The following is a 16839-nucleotide window of genomic DNA, read 5'->3' on the forward strand; positions in this document are numbered from 1 at the left end:
TGTGAGTTCTTCGGACAGAAATTGTTTTTGGAAACACATCTGTTATTTTTTTTCTCTAGAAAAGTAGCTGGAAGCAAAACCAAAGGATTAATAACCCTCTTTCTAATTAAAGAGTTCAGTTACGTATCAGTGCCTCTGATAGAGAGCACAGACAGTTTGAAGACTTGTTATTCTATTGTACGTAGAATTTAAGGTTAGATACCTTGTTTTCTTGCTCATGGGAAAGACTGTTATCATATTAAGGAAGGTGAATTTACTAACTGCAGCAGTTTAAGAACTTCCTCCAGAATAAGTTACAGCTGCATTGTTCTTCATTTAAATGTAAATGTGTACATTCTAATTGTTAGAAAAGAGCACTGACTTGTTTTACTTAGGTGTCTGTAAGTAGAATTGTGGTAATTGTGAATATATGATAACTGTGACAGTGATTCTTAAAACAGAAGTATACTTCTCTCCCTGAAGAAAGTTTACATAGAAAAAAATGGTCTTCAAGTAGTAAGTCAGTCCAGATTTTGTTGAACAGTCTTTGTACTGCTCTACTGAGTTCTGTGTGTTTTTTGTAGTTGCAATGTTTGCTCCTCTTTCTGTTGTGAGTACTGAAAGGCCAAATGCAGGTAAACTTCAGTTGGCTCCATATTAAGAGCTAAAGCCACTGCTTTGGTTTCTGTAAATAGCACAATTATAATGAATAAGAGATGCTAAGCAAAGATGATAGTTCAGTCCAGCAGAAGTTTGTCTGTTTAGGGAGGATAGTAGTTGCATTATTTTCACGATGAAATTTTGCTCAGTGTTGGATACAAATGTATTATTTTAATCAGAGAAAACTGTGGATTAGAGCATGATTGAGGCACACTGACATGTTAAAATAATGGTGAAAGATCTACAGCTTCAGGCATCAGTCCGAAGTATGTGGATACTTTTTCTGTTAGATAGACAGAACATCTTGTCTGCATTGCAAATGAGAAAAATGGACTGTTGTCTTTTGAAATGTTTGTATCTGTGATTAGATTGACTTTTCTAGTTACGTTAGTAAAAGTTATGGAGATAGGGTAATATAGTATCCACATATTTGGTGTATATTAGGAAAAGAATGGTGAAGATTAGATAAGATTTTTACATGTAGCCTTGATTTTTAACTTCTTCCAAAATAAACACATCCTAGACACAAGAGTTCCTTAAATGAAAATCTGCAACTGAATGTAAATGCTGTAGAGAGAAAAAAGGAGGAGGGGAAGGTTGTTATTTTGTTATTAAATAAAACACATATCTAAAGTGTTCTTGGGAAAATTCAGGAATGTGCAGGAATGTGCTCTGGTGTCAACTCTTGAATATATATGGTTGCTCTGAAAGTTTGACTGCTTGTTGTTCAGACTGGCAGATAGTTTGTGAGAGTTGGTCAGGGGCCTTTTGAAGTTGGATGTCCATGTAGATGGCCTGCAACTTGGCCCTCTCCGAATGCCTATTTTCTAAAGAAAGTGCTATGGTTTTTATCTTATATTCTATTAATTTTTGGTGAAAAACGTGAAATATAGAAATCTCTTCTAGATCAAAAATCTCTAGTTTTTACTTTTCAGAAGGGAAGCACGCTTTTGAAGGTGGTGTTACTTAGCTGGATGTTTTTTTCCTTTAAAAAATGTTAGTAATGCTGGAAAATTTGGAATGGAAATGTGTTGTTTAGTTCTTCTTTTAATGTGGGGTAGACGTTATATTTGTAAGAAAATAAGTCTAGTATTCTAATGGTTTCTCTTGATAATATGATCATACGAAAGATCTTAAGTCTTTGTTTGGCATTTTTGAATGCCTTATCAAAATAAGTTATCTTTTATCTGGAACTTCGTGGTTCAAGAATTAATAAAATACAGTGCAATACATTCATTTACAGATCTAGAAATAACAGTGTTCTCTACAGGCTACTCTTTATGTATTATGGTTTTTCAGTAGTATGTTGGATTATTCTTGTTCACTCTCACTTGATGCTTACTTTTGAAAACTTTAAATTAAAAAGTGCCAGCAGAAGTGTTTTCTTAGATTAGTGAGACGCAAGAGAAATTCCAGTGTTCCTGTGCTATCAGGTAAAGGCTGTATTCATTTTGCCTCAATATTTTTAGCTTAGTAAAGTGTGTGTTGGTCTTAGGCTTATTAGATCTAATTAGATCTACAAATGGCATACCGTTTTGTTTTTCTGTCTTCTGTTAGTTTCTTATTAAACTTGTCTTTATGGATGATATTTCCTCTGGCTTATGTTTCTGTTCACTTTTGAAAGCAAATTTGGAGAGAGATTAACATTTTGACTAGGATCAGGAGGTAGATTTTGCAAGACAGTAATATTGTTCTTTACATCCTCCATACAGGGGGAAAAAAAGCTCTGTTCCTCCATACTGAAGAATCAATTTATGTCTGTAGACTTAAATTATTTCTAATTTTATTACGTAGCTTGATTACATACACATTCATACAACTGATTTGCACTCTGCAAGGAACTGTTGCAACATTGATTAAACATGAATATAGCAAAACCTCCAACAGCTAGTGGAAAACAGCCATATGGAAAACAAGTAAAATTGTGATACTCTTGTGTGAGTACCTGTTGCTTTTTCAGTGTTGTCATCTTTACATTAATATTTTGAGAAAACTGATGATTCATTAGGAAAAATAAACACAGAAAGCAAAGTATGGAATATTATTATTCTGAGAGAAGGTCGAAGTGGTGGCTGCTCCACAACCCTCTAACAGGATATATCCATCCTACAAAGAAGGATCCAGGATCTCTAAACAGAAATTTTATTGCAACGTTAGATGTTCATATCAACACTAACAGGCTGATGGAAAGGCTTGTATAACTGTAGAGTACTTTTCTTGTTATTACATGCTCAGTTTGAATTCTTGTGTATTGTTGTAATCAGAAGAATCGTTTCAGAAAAATATGGTTTGGTGGATATTTGAGAACTTTGCTTATATTTTCTAGCTCGGAAGCGTTTGTGTTTTCTCTTGAGATAATTTCATAAAACCAGAAATTTTGATTAATTTTGCATTGCTGAATTTTATATGCTGCGCTTAGTGTTTTGCATGTCTTTTATCAACAGCATCTCTCTTTGCCCTTTTTACATTTTAATTCTCTCTTACAGTGCACAAGCTTACTTTAATTTTCTATCTTTGCATTAACTTCTCAGTATATTTTCCCTTTGTCCTATATTTGTGTTTCTTTCAATGTTCTTTTTTTTGTTTGTTTTTCCTCTCTACTTACTGGTTTTGGAGGTTTGTATTGTTTGGCAGGCATTAGGGTTGTGTGAGGGGAAAAAACTCTGCTCAACACTTTTCTCTGGAGCTACTGAAGACTTCTGGTGAAAATGTGATTGAGGAATTGAGTTTCCATGTACATATAAGGCATTGTACAGTGTGTTTCTAAGATCATGTAATTGGTGCTTAGCTTTACAGGGAGGGGATTGCTTAGGCCTGTAGATACAGACACAATACAAGAATTGTGCATGAGCACTTGCCTGCAAGCATTAAGTTGTAAGAGCCAGTACGTTGTGCTTATTTAGTAAATAAATATTTTTGTATCTTTGTTTTTATTTCTGTGTAATATTTAAAATCACAACAGTTGTACTGGCACTTAATCTGAAGACAGACAGATCAGAATGAGTTAGTTTAATACATCTCTTAAAACCCCATTTTTTGAATTCTTACTATGGATTTTATTGTTGCAGAAACCATGGAAAGACAGAGAGGAATATGTTGGATATTCCAGCAAGATCTGATATTTAATTGACCACTCATAGAAACATGGTTGATTTATTTGAATGTGTTTAACTTCCAATATTATACGCGTGTGACAAACAAAGGAAGCATCTCTGACATCTTTTCCTATGTTACAAGTTCTGTATTTTATTCAGTTGGTCACAAGTATTTCAACCTAATAAACCAAATTTTAGAAGTTCTCTGTAGAATTTCATCTCATTGCACTTGCTAGAATGCAGGCTGGTGCATCTTGGCATGGTAGTTGTTTATTTGTTTTTACCAGTTTCTCTTGAAGTGCAACTCTAATGTAATTCTTCAGCAGCATTTTTCACTAATGTCCATGCACCACCTTTTTTTTCCTTAACTGGATGAGTATTAAAAATCAGACTACTTTTTATTGATTAAGTTTTATGATAAAAGCTCCGTATCTATCTTTGTATTTACATGTTATTTAAGAATAAGTGTATTGCAGCAGTATTTATCTCCATATTTTCAGCTATGTTCAGATATCTATGTCAGAGAATGGATCAAATTTATCACACAGTACAGATGAATCTCAGCGTGCGGATAAGATTGTGTAACATTCCTCTGTAGTGAGGGTTTGTAGCTATGAGTAGCCAGTACTGCAGGATGAATTATCCTTCTCTATTATTTTTCAGGACACCTTTGTCTCATTTTTCTCTTCAGCATACATGCAGTTTTATTGTGAGGAGACTGGCTGGTAGATTTTCAACATCTTCAGTAATACAACAAATTGGTGCAAATACAAAGTCAGGTTACTTTTCAGTGGCAGTTTTTTTCCTTACTGAGGTGGAGAATATTATAAGAAAGCAGTTATTTTGTAAATATGTAACCTCTGCTGATTTTTTTTAATAGAGAAATATTTTTCAGCATTGATAAAGTATAAGTTTTAGTGTTGGAGAATAGTAGAAGTTAACAGCATTTTTTTTTAAGGCTTATGTGCCATATGTATTAGATGGGAATGTGTTTTGATTCATGCTTAGTCTGCCCCACAGCACAATAATATGGCATACAGTGAGATATTTTTCTTAAACTACGTACTAGTGCAAAATTTAAGCATGGATTTTCTCACGGAGCAGGTTCTGTTCTTTGATAGATAGGTCCATATTCTCAGTAAGTACCAAAACATTGGCTTTAAGTAAAAATCTCATTTAATGTAGATCTTGAATGCTGCAGCTAGTTTATCTGCAAAGCAGAAAAATAAGAGAAATCAATTAGAAACTCGTAATAGGAGTTTCTGATCAATTGCAGAGTGGTAGTGCAGATAATTGCGTTACTAAATCATGCTGTGCTACTGTAATGGGCGTACCACCAGATCTATTAAGTAAGTCCTGATTACGTCTTACACCACTGTAAGATAGTTAGAATTTTGATTTTTTTTTTTTAATTCTTACTACTACCATTACTGTTTTTTGTAATGTACTTACTCTATACTTATCAATGAAAAAGTAGTAAATGATATAAATTATTGCAAGATCAAAGCAAGTTTTAGTAAGAGAATTTCCATAATCATAGAACATGTTTTATAATTACATAAACTATCCAATAAGCACTAAATAATAGGGCTCTTAATTTGCAAGAGGTAATGCCTTGGGCCTGTGCTGCATCTGCTTTTTTCTCACTAGTAATAGGTTTATTCTGGGAACTCCTAAATGTCAAATACATTTGTCAAATTCATTTTTCTCTCTTGGAATACATTTATCTTGCTGTCAGCCACAGTACTGTCCTAGTGAACAGCGCTATCAACCACAGAGCAATCCTCATTTAAATAATGCATCCTGTGGAAAACTGTGTTCTTTGCTCCTTGAATTCTCTTCCATTCTGATTTGCCTGGCTCCTCTTTTTATCCTTTTTTCTTTCTACACTCTTACTTTCAAGAGTCCTCTGTTGTCACTTCCTGACCTGGAAGAGAGCACAAGCTCTATGGTGCAGAGTAGTGTGTCTGTATTTGCTTGCCTTTCCACTAGTGGAGACAGTAAATATCATCTCTCCCACTTCCAAACTGCCAGATAGAGAACATTCAAGAACTCGTTTATCTTTCAAACGTCTTTGATCACCACGGTTCAGAAATCAAAGGCAAAAAAATGCACAAATTAGAAACAAAACACCCACCAACTTACTATTTTAATACCGAACAATGGTAGAAATTCGTTTTCCCACCTGTTCATAAAAAAAAAAAACCACTTAAAATTGCTGAAGGATCCTCATAGCAAACCAGGTCCTGATTTAAAGAAAAAAAAAAAGTATTAATTTCTAAACTCAGCACAACTGCTGTTCTGGTTGTGTTTTTGGCTGTACACGAGTGACACTTTTAATGAAAGCAGAAGTGTATCTGATAACATTTAAAAGTTTTGTTAAGCCAAGCACAAGCTGTGTTTGTCCGTGGTTTTATTTTCATAGTGGATGTTAATAAAAACTATGTTTTACTTTCTTATTCCATCCTTCTCTTTCCTCCTTTACCCAAAAAGGTACATTTTGTTCATACGACAAGAACATGCATCTGAATGGGGGTTTTCTTTGTCATATTTTAGTGAAAACCTGCATAGGTTAACACAGAATAAGTTGAATGAGTTCAGTAATCAGTACTATCAGCTTTCTCAGATTTTTTTTTTTGTGAGGTGGGGTTTCTGTTCAGCTGGGTGAGTCTTGTGGTAACGTGGGATGCTCATGTTCTGTCTCTATAAGGAAGCTCCTTGGCTGCTTTCCCATTATCTTTTAAGAGACAAATATCCAAGGGGAGATAATGAAGAAATCAAAGTGGCATTTTCTCTCACTGAAGGAATTGGAACTGTTTTCATTAGAGATGAGAAAGAAAGAGTAATAGTTGGGAGTGTGCTGTTGGTATTCCTTCCCATGCCTCTTGTTGGGGAAAAACACTTCTGCAGTTTCTGCATGTCACTCCAAGGCTTGAAAACAGAGGAATAACAGAGACCTACAGCATCTTCCCCACTCTCATGACTGTCCCACAGGCAAATACTTTTAAATTAAAGAAAGATCTGCAGGCTGTATTAATGTGTTAACCTGGGGAGGGCTAATGGTTGATGTTTTAACCTTTCATGTCGACAAAACTGCAGTAAGTTACACATTCATTCAGAGACACAGAGATATGAGTGCTACTAAAAAGTTTGAAAACTGGTTGGAAATGCAGTTATTTGCTAAGGGTGGTTTGGTATGGCTCATACTAAGCACTGTTGAGCGTGGTGGACAGCTGTTGAGAAGAACAAAGCCTACTTGAATGCGTGGGTGTGGATGCTCTGTTTCTGAGGCAAAGATAAAAACTTAAGAAAGAAAGGGACATCGCAGGTTCAGAACCAACAAAATATTGTTCAAATGCTTAAAATAGGAAGCCAGGAAGTTAGAAGGAGCATGTAACTGTTTTTTTGGACTGCCTTTGAAATAAGTGTGGAATGATGTTCCTTTAGCATCCAGGTAAAATGCTGCAGTAGGGCTTTTTTTGTTTAGTGGTGGTGGTTGTGTTTTGTTGTGTATTTGTTGTTGTTTTTTTTCTTTTTTTTAAGTCTCCCTTTAAAAAGGATTATTTTTGTTGTACTTCTTGACTGCGTATTGTTTTAATCGAGTGCTTATTACAACTTCATCCTGGCATTCAGGAATTGCAGTTTTTATTGTTACCAGCAGGGTAAACGTGGAGAACTGGCTTTGGGTGTGTAGGCTTTGTTGTTGTTTCTTACATAACATGGAGATATGGGTTAATTATTTAGTTATCTCAGAAGTCTTTTAAGTGCACTGAAATAGAAATATTATTTATGGGTATAGGAAGTACAATAAATTACTGTACATACAAAGAGATCAAGTTGTAGAAGAAGAAGAAGTTCATTATGGATTGCATGGTTGGCCATAAGTCAATTACCTTAGTCATAGTATCTTAGCATTAGTAAGGAAAAACCTACCATGTGCTGCTTTCTTCAGGTAAAGGTGCTTTTGTTCTGACAGGAGTTGATGTATGCCCAAATTGATTGATTGTTTTTCTGTTCTGAAGGGCTGTCAGAAAAGGGGCTTCATCAGTCAGACTTCATCAGTCACTTTTGCTTCCCTGTTGCTGTCAGGTGTGTTCTACAAGTCTTGCATTCACTTGGGAATCCCAGCACTTTTCCCCACTGCAGTAATGGATTTTTATAAATCTCTGTTGGACATTAAAATAATTTGTGAGGAAAAAGTACACTAAGTTTCTGCATCACGACACTGGCAGAGATTTCAGACGAAGCTTAAAAGCTGGGGGTTTTGTCTGATGTTTCTGAACTAAACTTCAAACAACAACAGCAACAACAAAAAACCCACAATTATTTATTTGTTTGTTTTAAGAGAAGATTCTGTTTGATCTGACTAGAAAATTTGTCCAGGAAGCTGCCTTGGGTTAAATTGGAAATTGTAAATATCTTTCTAAGAGCTTAAACTAGTACTGGAGTACACTTGCTTTTTCTGCATTAGTTTTCAGTCCTCTCATGCAACCTGATTAATATACCAATCCTTTCTTAGTTTAGCATCTGATAAGGGCTTTTATTTGAACTGCTGATAGTTTGCCAAAATCCAAAGTGATCGGCTGAACGGAGCATTTTAATATGTATTCTGCTGGAGTGCCAGTAGATGGCACTAAAACAAAGACTTACTCAAAGCCTCCCAATGGATGATAGATAACTGATAGTTCTTGAAAATACAAGTTTCAGATACTGAATATGTTTGCGATAATAGTCTAACAGTGATAAATTTCTTCAAACAGTGAGGAGGTAACTTTGGGATAACATCTGGGGTGTTTAAAATCCACAGTTGATTTTACTAAAAACAAGTGATAAACGTATAGGTGTTCACCCAGCCAAAGTTGCACCTGTTTATAAAGACAAGCAAATGTGAGAATATTTACTGTATTATTGGAGGGTGTTATGTAGTCATCAAATGTTGAAAAAGGTAAAGTAGTTCATGTGAGGAAATGGGGACTAAAACTTGGAATTGAAGGGATTTCATTCTGTAAGTTCCATTTATTTTCACGAGGGGGAGAATGAATGAAATACATCTGTCTCTACCTTAAAGATGAGAAAATGCCTTAAAATTATGTTTCAGTATTTCATGATGAAAACTCAGCAAATAATGCGCTGTAGCATATTGAGTTAATGTGTAAATTTACTTTGGATAACGATACTTAAGATAGAACTTCCTTTTTATGGATGGGACAACACCCATATGTGGCTCACGGTTTTCTCAAGTGTTCCTAAATGTTTGTGGATTCAGACTTTGTAAGGGGTTTGTTTTCAGAGGAAGCTTGCCACTCTTTTACATCTGCCCCTTACGTTGTCTAACAGGACAGAACCGGTGTTTCACATTCCTTTAATATAATTTAACTGAAAAGCCTCGTTCATTGATTTCATCCGATTTGTAGATGTGAATCAGATCAGTTAAAATCTTCACTTCATGCTGTCCGTTTCTTAGAGAACTCATTCGCTTAAGACTTAGACTGTATTTTCCTCTCAAGAAATGTTCAGAAACCAGAAGCTAGCAGCTGACTCTTGGTGCAACTCTGACATGAGTTTATTTAAACGTGCTGAATGACACAGCTTCTTGCATAGGCTGCTGCTAAGCATTTTGTGTATGAGTTGTGGAAACACAGAAGTACGTTGTGTAGGATGAAAATTTTCCTGCAAAGTAAACCGTGCTTGCATCCTAAAAGGCTTTCATCCTAAAAATGTAGTAATTTCAACTGAGAAAAGTGTAACTTCCATCAGGGTAGGTGTTTGACTGACTTCACTTTCCCTTAAGTAACGGATGTTTAGTCATATGACTTTGTTTTGTTTCGGCAGAAAACGTGGGATCATTTTCCATGGTAATTCCTCACAGATTTTGTAGAAAATGACGTAGCTGCAGTTCTGAGATGGAGGCTGTGTGGTTGCCTCTCTGGTGTGTGCCGCAGTTCTGCAGCAGGGTGGAGACACGAGTTGCAGTAACCTTTCCTTTCTGTGCCCCATACCTTTATATTCTCTGGGCTTTTGGAGGATGGTGGCTCACAACCTCAGGAAGTAGTTTGAGTCATAATTGTCATGCTTATTTACAAAATAGCCCTGCAAGATGGATGATAAAATTGTTAGCTACTCTTTTGTTGTTGTTTGGAACTGTCATGGAAATTGTGTGCACGCACTGTGTTTTTTGGTAACGTGGTACTGTGTCAGAACAGACTTCAAGAAAATGCTGACTGTGTGTTATTTCACTTAGTATTTTTGCAGAGAAATGCTTGGCTCTGTTGTGGTTGTGTGGGATCACAGAACTAAAAGCCTGCACAAACGTGAAAACAGTAGTCATTTGAAATGTACAGTACTCGAATTGTAAAGGACTCATGTGCACTGTTATACAGCTGGTTAAAAACTCGTGTTGGAATTTAGAAGGATGGTTCAGTACTTAGCAAATATGACATACCTGAATGTGGAAAATGTTAATTATTTTCAGTGTTTTTGGGGTTTTCTTTGGAAAATAAGATCCCACGATGCACGTCTTCCCTCATTTAAACAGTTCTGATATTCATATAATAAACCTGCATTCCTATTCCAGGTGCTTCAGAAAAAAAATCACTCATTAAAAACCAAATGTAGAAGTTTGAGTAGCTTGAAGTAAATACATTTCTTTAGCAGAAGTATAGAAAAGTACTGTGAATGATGTTTACTCAAAACCCCCTTCTCTCCTGAAGTATTTCATAACAGTGCTATATTATGGCAGATCAGCATCATGTGAAATGCTTTTGATTGATTCTGACGTTGTAGCATTTTATGTATTTCCATGAAGACCAGAGGGATCATTTGTGAACCATTGAACTTCTCACCAGTGATAACTGAAGTCACCTGAATGCTTTAATAAGTAGTAGTAGTTGGGTTTCGTATTCTTGTTTTGTTTGTTACTTCTCTTAAGCGCAATTTCTTCTTCCATTCAGACTTAATTGTTGAAGGCCACGTCATTAAGATGATTTCTTCCATGCCATGTGAATCCTCATTAAAACCAGCACTTGTAAAATGTATTTGATTGCCTTTTGCCTTGTATATATGTAACTGTGCTGAATATGATTATTTTTTTCCATTGCATCTTGAAAGCAATCAAATACAATTTGAATAAATAAGGTAATTAAATATCTGCCTTTCTTTTCTTGAGCCATTCTAACAACATTTTAAGTGCAAATTTTTATGAGTCTCCATTGCTATGACTGGAGTTAACTCCAAAGGGTCGAGCAGAAGTTGCATTTCTTGATGGTAGAGAAAAGGCTTTTTGTTGTCCTTCATCTCCCTGAGTATTTTTATTAGCCTGCTTTTGTTTTCACTTCTCTGGAGCGTACAGGGAGGTCTTCTGCATGAGAAGTGCTGAGTGCACCCAAGCGTGGGCAGAGGTTGCCCAGCACAAAGATAAGCAGTAATCAGGAGTTATTGGTAAAAACTTAAGTGAAGGTTTTGTGATTACCCTTGTGAGTCCATAACAGCACTGAATATTCTCTCAGGCCAATCAATGTATACCATCACAAAATTTATTTCTGAAACCATTTTGCATGTTCAAGAATAACCTCTCTAGTTATTTAACGAGCATTCTGGGTGTCAATTGGATATAACCTGAATATATGTGCAGACTAATTTAAGTAAGAAATCCATAAGAGATTTGCACTGTGCTGTTTTTAAATAAACTCAGCACTTTAGTTTCAAGCTGGAAAACTTATGGCTGTAGTTTGTGTTTTCAGCTACTACATTGAAGTGGAAAGAAAATTACCTTCTCTGGGGTGGTGCAGTGTCTGGGCAGAAACTGAAATGCTTGATGGTATGAAGCCTGTATTTTGCCTCAAAGCTGTTTACTTCCCTCCACTTAAAGTCTTACCCAACTACCAATGTAGTGGATTGAAAATCTTGCATTAGCTCTGTAAACTCCAAATCCTTTTTATAGTATGTGTGGAAATGATGGCGTTAAGATTCTTTTTAACTTTAGCAATAAGGGAATGGAAAGAAAATTTAACTGAAATAGTTTAATAGTAAATAGATCTTACCTGATTTTAGTACGAGCTAGGTTGCGTCTTACACTAAACTGAAATACAGTTGTAATACTAAATGTCAGAAAGCATTTTCCTGGAAGTGTTGATATGTAGTAATGTGTAACAACAGGGGCCACAGGTAACCGCGTGGTTTGTGATCTGAAGTGGACAACCATACCTATAATGCTAATAAATGAAATTGCTCATTTGTTGTAAGGCTGTGTTACTCCATGGTGTGATCTCCTGTCCCAAGTTAGCTAAAAGACAGGCTGGGCAGCCTCCATCACCGAGTGCAGATGTGAGAGTCATGTAAGTGACTCTTTAGCATATCTGTTAAATAGAAAATCAGATTTGCATGAGGGTCAAGCACGGTGTATTTGAGGGAACACTGACATTTCAATTAACTTCTGTATCCTTAGAGAAATCTCTCCTGTATGTATTTATTTTGTAAATTTCTTTGTGTGGTTTATTGTCACGTTTGCAAATGGTTATTCTATTCTCTGAAATGAAGTTTCTCTGCAATGTTTAGCTGCAGAGTTTCTAAGTCATTCCTATACATCCTGTAGGTGGTTGAGTGCAATATTGAATTGCTGCAGTAGAATCATCTGTAGTTTATTTTGGAGTGAGTGAAATTGCATCATCCTGTTTCTTGTTTTTATTTTTTTCCTTATAAGTGAAGGATATAGAGCATAACTGTTGAGAATATGAGAAGCGTGTCCCTGGTAGCATTGTTTTAGCTAGCATAGGATTTAGGTTTAAAAAAACTCAATGCATTAGTAGTAATAGTAGTATTGTTGTTGTTTTTTTTTTTTTTACTGGTTTATATAAATCATTTACTTAAAATAATTTTGCTGCAATTATTTATATAATTCAGTAAAAATGCCTACCATCTGTTTCATATAAGCTATGAAATCTGTTAGATACTAGGAGATAATCATGGCTAGTGTTTAGATTTGGGGGTTCACTCTTAAAGACAAATTTAGTGAGATGTTTTCCTTTGTCTCTGTAGTTATCAGAGACTGTTACAGACGATTGCTGTACTCGAGGCTCAACGTACTCAAGCAGTTCAAGACCTTGAAAGTTTAGGCAGACACCAGAGAGAAGCACTGAAAGATCCTATTGGATTTGTGGAAAGACTCCAGAAGAAGGTATTTCAATGGGCATTTCTTAAGTCTTACTCAGATTTTTTTTTTTAATAACTAGTGATTCATCATCTGTAGAAATTGGAATTCTTTATATACTTGCATAAGTATTAGGAGTTTAAAGCCCTTTCTCTGCTGAGCAAAAAATGGCCCGTTGTTTGCTTATTAAATCTGTACGAGAGAGCGCTTCAAATATTTAATTAGATATATTTTCTTTCATTTTTTTCTTATGTAGAAATGTAATTTAAAAATTTCTAATTATAATATGAGTATTTTAAGACAACCTGAAATCTACAAGTCATAACACTTCAGATCAAGTATTTGGGACTTTTCTTATTAGAGAAATTCAGTCTTGTACTATGAATGCCTTTGGTAGGGTAATTTTCAAAGAGCAGGAAATACAGTTCATAAAACCAAAATGAACACTGGAAGACATGTCTAGAAGAGTGCTGGATAACATAACTGAATCACTGTCTGAGAGAGGAGAATGAATTTTGATAAATAAGGATCTTCTTTTCAAGTGGAAAAAAAAAAAAAAAACACTGTCAGATGTTAAAAAAAGGTTTAAAGGTTGAATATTTTTTTCACTCCTACATCTGCCAGTGACAATGACTAACATGCCTCACCTTCTAGTCTGGCAGCAACATTCTGTATTTCAGTGGAAAATTAAATAGGTGCTTTACAATGCCCTTACCCTAAGCTGGTAGAGACAGAGAGAGGTCTGCTCTAGGCCCATTGGTTTCAGTGGTTGTTATCCATTACATTTTGAGGTGAGTTTATAGCATGCAAGACTTAATAGGTTGCATTTGATACTGGTTGTATGATGTAGGAAATAGTAATGCTAGCTGAAAGCATCTGGTGCATATGACTGTCTGAACCCAAGGAACAATGGATACTCTTAAGGTTGACCTTCAAATAAATTGGTGACCCTTGCAACAGTTGTGTTCTATATAGAAGACAGCAAAATCAGTGTAAAAAATACATTGAATTTCTTGATGGGATGTATTCAGGTTTATCAGATGGTAAAACTTCAAGTCCTGTGGTTTCCTGTGTTTTCTTAATCTTGAGAAAGGTACAGATCCTAGGCAAACAGTATGTCTGAACAAAAGTCAGATAGACAGCAACGAGAAATTGACGTCAGGAACACCTTATTTCAACTGCAAAGCATTTTCAAGTCTTATGCTTAATAAGCCATCATTGTCCGTGCCGCTGCATATTTTATATGCACTGTTGTGTATTGAAAGATACTCTTTCCTTAAAAAAACTGTGTGCTGCATGGCACTTCAAAAATACTGATTTTTCAATTTTGCTGTTAGCTAAAAGACAGCATCAGGTTTTCATGACTTTTTAGGACTTGTAGATATTTGTTTGGATATACAACAACTAAATTAAATATTGCTTTTCAATGTTTACTTTCTTTTTTCAGGTTGATATGGGTCTTCCATATCCTCAGAGAGTTGTTCAACTCCCTGAGATTGCCTGGGACCAATACACCAGTAGCCTTGGAAACTTTGAGAGAGAATTCAAAAACCGAAAACGTAACAGTAGAAGAGCAAAGCTGATTTTTGACAAAGGTAAAAGGAGAAAAAGCTTATGTTACAAAAAGCAGGAGACGAATATGGAGATTTAATAAATCCTTTCCTTTGCTTCCTCTAGTAGGTATACCCGCAAGACCAAAAAGTCCTTTGGATCCCAAGAAGGATGGAGAGTCAATTTCATACTCTGTCTTGCCTTTAAGTGATGGTCCAGAAGGTTCTACAAGCAGTCGTCCACAGGTAGTTATCACAAAAGGAAATTTTTATAAAATAGTAACTTTTTAAATTACTGTGAGCGTGTGGATATTTTAAACTTTTACCACAAATGCTAAAGCTGGTCATGAAATTCATGCATGTATTGAAATCTGTTAACTTTTTTTCTTTATTTAGGCAAAACTTATTTCAAATTTCCCTGTATTTATTTGGTCTGTGTTTGGTTTTACTTAGGTAGGAAGAGGATCAGAGTATCCTAGCCATATGTTTTCTAAACACCTTTTCCATTTTATGTACTCTGTTTGAACAGATGATAAGAGGGCGACTCTGCGATGAGACCAAACCTGAAACTTTTAACCAACTGTGGACTGTAGAGGAACAGGTAATGGAAAACCTTTCTATTTATTTTGTAGCAGTGGTAACATACATGATAGTAATAAAAACAAACCATGTAATAACATTTAATTAGTAATTAGAAATGAAAGTCACGTATATGTAGATACTTGTACTTTGACAACTCATGCCTATATTAAAATCGTTTTATTTTTATTTTTTAACTCTTGATTTTTGTTTGATTTAGAAAAAACTCGAGCAGTTGCTTCTGAAGTATCCACCAGAGGAAGTAGAGTCCCGAAGGTGGCAGAAGATAGCTGATGAACTAGGAAATAGAACAGCTAAGCAGGTAACAAGTAAAACACTTTGAGAAATAATGTCTCTCATTGATAATATTTTCTATTGCTTTTTAGAAAGCATGATAAGAATTTGTATTTGGATTTATTCTCACCTCTTGAATCATTCATTTCTCACCCTAATAATTGGCAGATATTTTAATACTTGCAGATCAAAGAATTGGTTCTATATTGCTGTCCACATCCACAAAGGAAGCCAAAAGTGGAGACACTGAGTGTTTCTGTATCTGACTCTTAGGAGCTTTTTCAGTAAAACAGCATAATGTCTCCATTTTGACTAGGAGAAAAAACGCTGATGTTTTTACAGTATTTTAATTTCTTCTGTTTAGCTAGTGTGCTTTCACATAAAGTAATATTAAGTATTTCAGTATAAAACATTACTTCATTTCTAGTGATATCTGTATTTATATGTATGTTTTTCCACGGTGGAAAATTAAAATGTATGAAGCTCATTTCATAAATAAAATGTGAAAGTACTTTCTGTACGGTACCAATGTATAATTTATGTGTTATCATTTACTGTTAAGACAGAAAAAGTTTAACTTCAGCAGGTAAGAAGCTGCTCAAGTTTTTTATCTCTATTTTTTGATAGATTTCCTGTGTATTTTTGAACAAGATAATTTTTTACTATGAAAGCCTTCAAAGCATCTGGAAATACAACAAATGTAGCATTACAGGATACGTAACAGATAGAGTTGTTGTTGCAGTGCTGGAAGTGATAGTTTAGAGTCTTTATATTGTGAGCCAGTGTAAAAAATACTGGCAAAAATTTGATGTGAAAGCCTGTCAGATTTCATTTGACATTCAATTGTTGCATGTTGGGTTTTTTTTTAGGTCGCCAGTAGAGTGCAAAAATATTTTATTAAACTGACTAAAGCTGGTATTCCAGTTCCAGGAAGAACTCCAAATTTATATTTATACTCAAAAAAGGTGAGACAATATTACAGCAGAAATTCCATTTTTGTTTTTACATTTGCATGCAAATTGAAATTTAATCATTAATATTTCAATGGATTTGATTAGTCTTGATTACAACTTTCTTACTTGCTAGATCCACCAATGTATTTCTTAATCTATTATTTTGACATTAGCAATGTAGAGTGAATTGAGTGTTATTCTAATTTCACATCAACATCTGTTAGTTGCATAATCTTGGGGAGATGAAGTGTCAGAAAAGAGAACACTGCATTTAGATTGCAGGCAGAGCTAATGGGGCCGAAGGATTGGTATTTTTTCCTCATTTGTAAGTTTACTGAAATTGAACTGTACTGGAAGAAGATAAGGAGCCAAATACTTTATATTGTACAGTCATCTTTTAATTAACAAAACCCTAGAAAACTAAGTATAACAGCATACTGAACTAGCACACGCATGGACTTAATTCTGAAATGCTGTGTTTTATTGTGATTTGCAGTGTGTGTGACCATTAAAATAGAAAGCTAATAGAAGTGATCATTAAAATGTGTTTTTCCTGATATTGGAAGGAGTGATAAAATACAATC

The 16839-nt window shown here is 35.0% G+C and overlaps 1 protein-coding gene across 8 annotated transcripts in view; it reads left to right on the forward strand.

The window, feature by feature from the left end:
- ZZZ3 (zinc finger ZZ-type containing 3) overlaps positions 1-16839 on the forward strand; it is a 55049-nt gene that overhangs the window by 27724 nt on the left and 10486 nt on the right. For 7 of the 8 annotated variants that reach the window (XM_025153014.3, XM_046944791.1, XM_040705308.2 and 4 more), the window contains 6 exons: positions 12768-12906; positions 14327-14474; positions 14557-14675; positions 14959-15030; positions 15229-15330; positions 16172-16267. In XM_025153014.3, the coding sequence (XP_025008782.1) occupies positions 12768-12906; positions 14327-14474; positions 14557-14675; positions 14959-15030; positions 15229-15330; positions 16172-16267 (676 nt within the window). The remainder of the gene's footprint in view (positions 1-12767; positions 12907-14326; positions 14475-14556; positions 14676-14958; positions 15031-15228; positions 15331-16171; positions 16268-16839) is intronic. The other variant, XM_046944790.1, reaches the window with a different exon arrangement.

This window comes from Gallus gallus, chromosome 8, assembly GCF_016699485.2.
Source record: "Gallus gallus isolate bGalGal1 chromosome 8, bGalGal1.mat.broiler.GRCg7b, whole genome shotgun sequence".
Classification (NCBI taxonomy): Eukaryota; Metazoa; Chordata; class Aves; order Galliformes; family Phasianidae; genus Gallus; species Gallus gallus.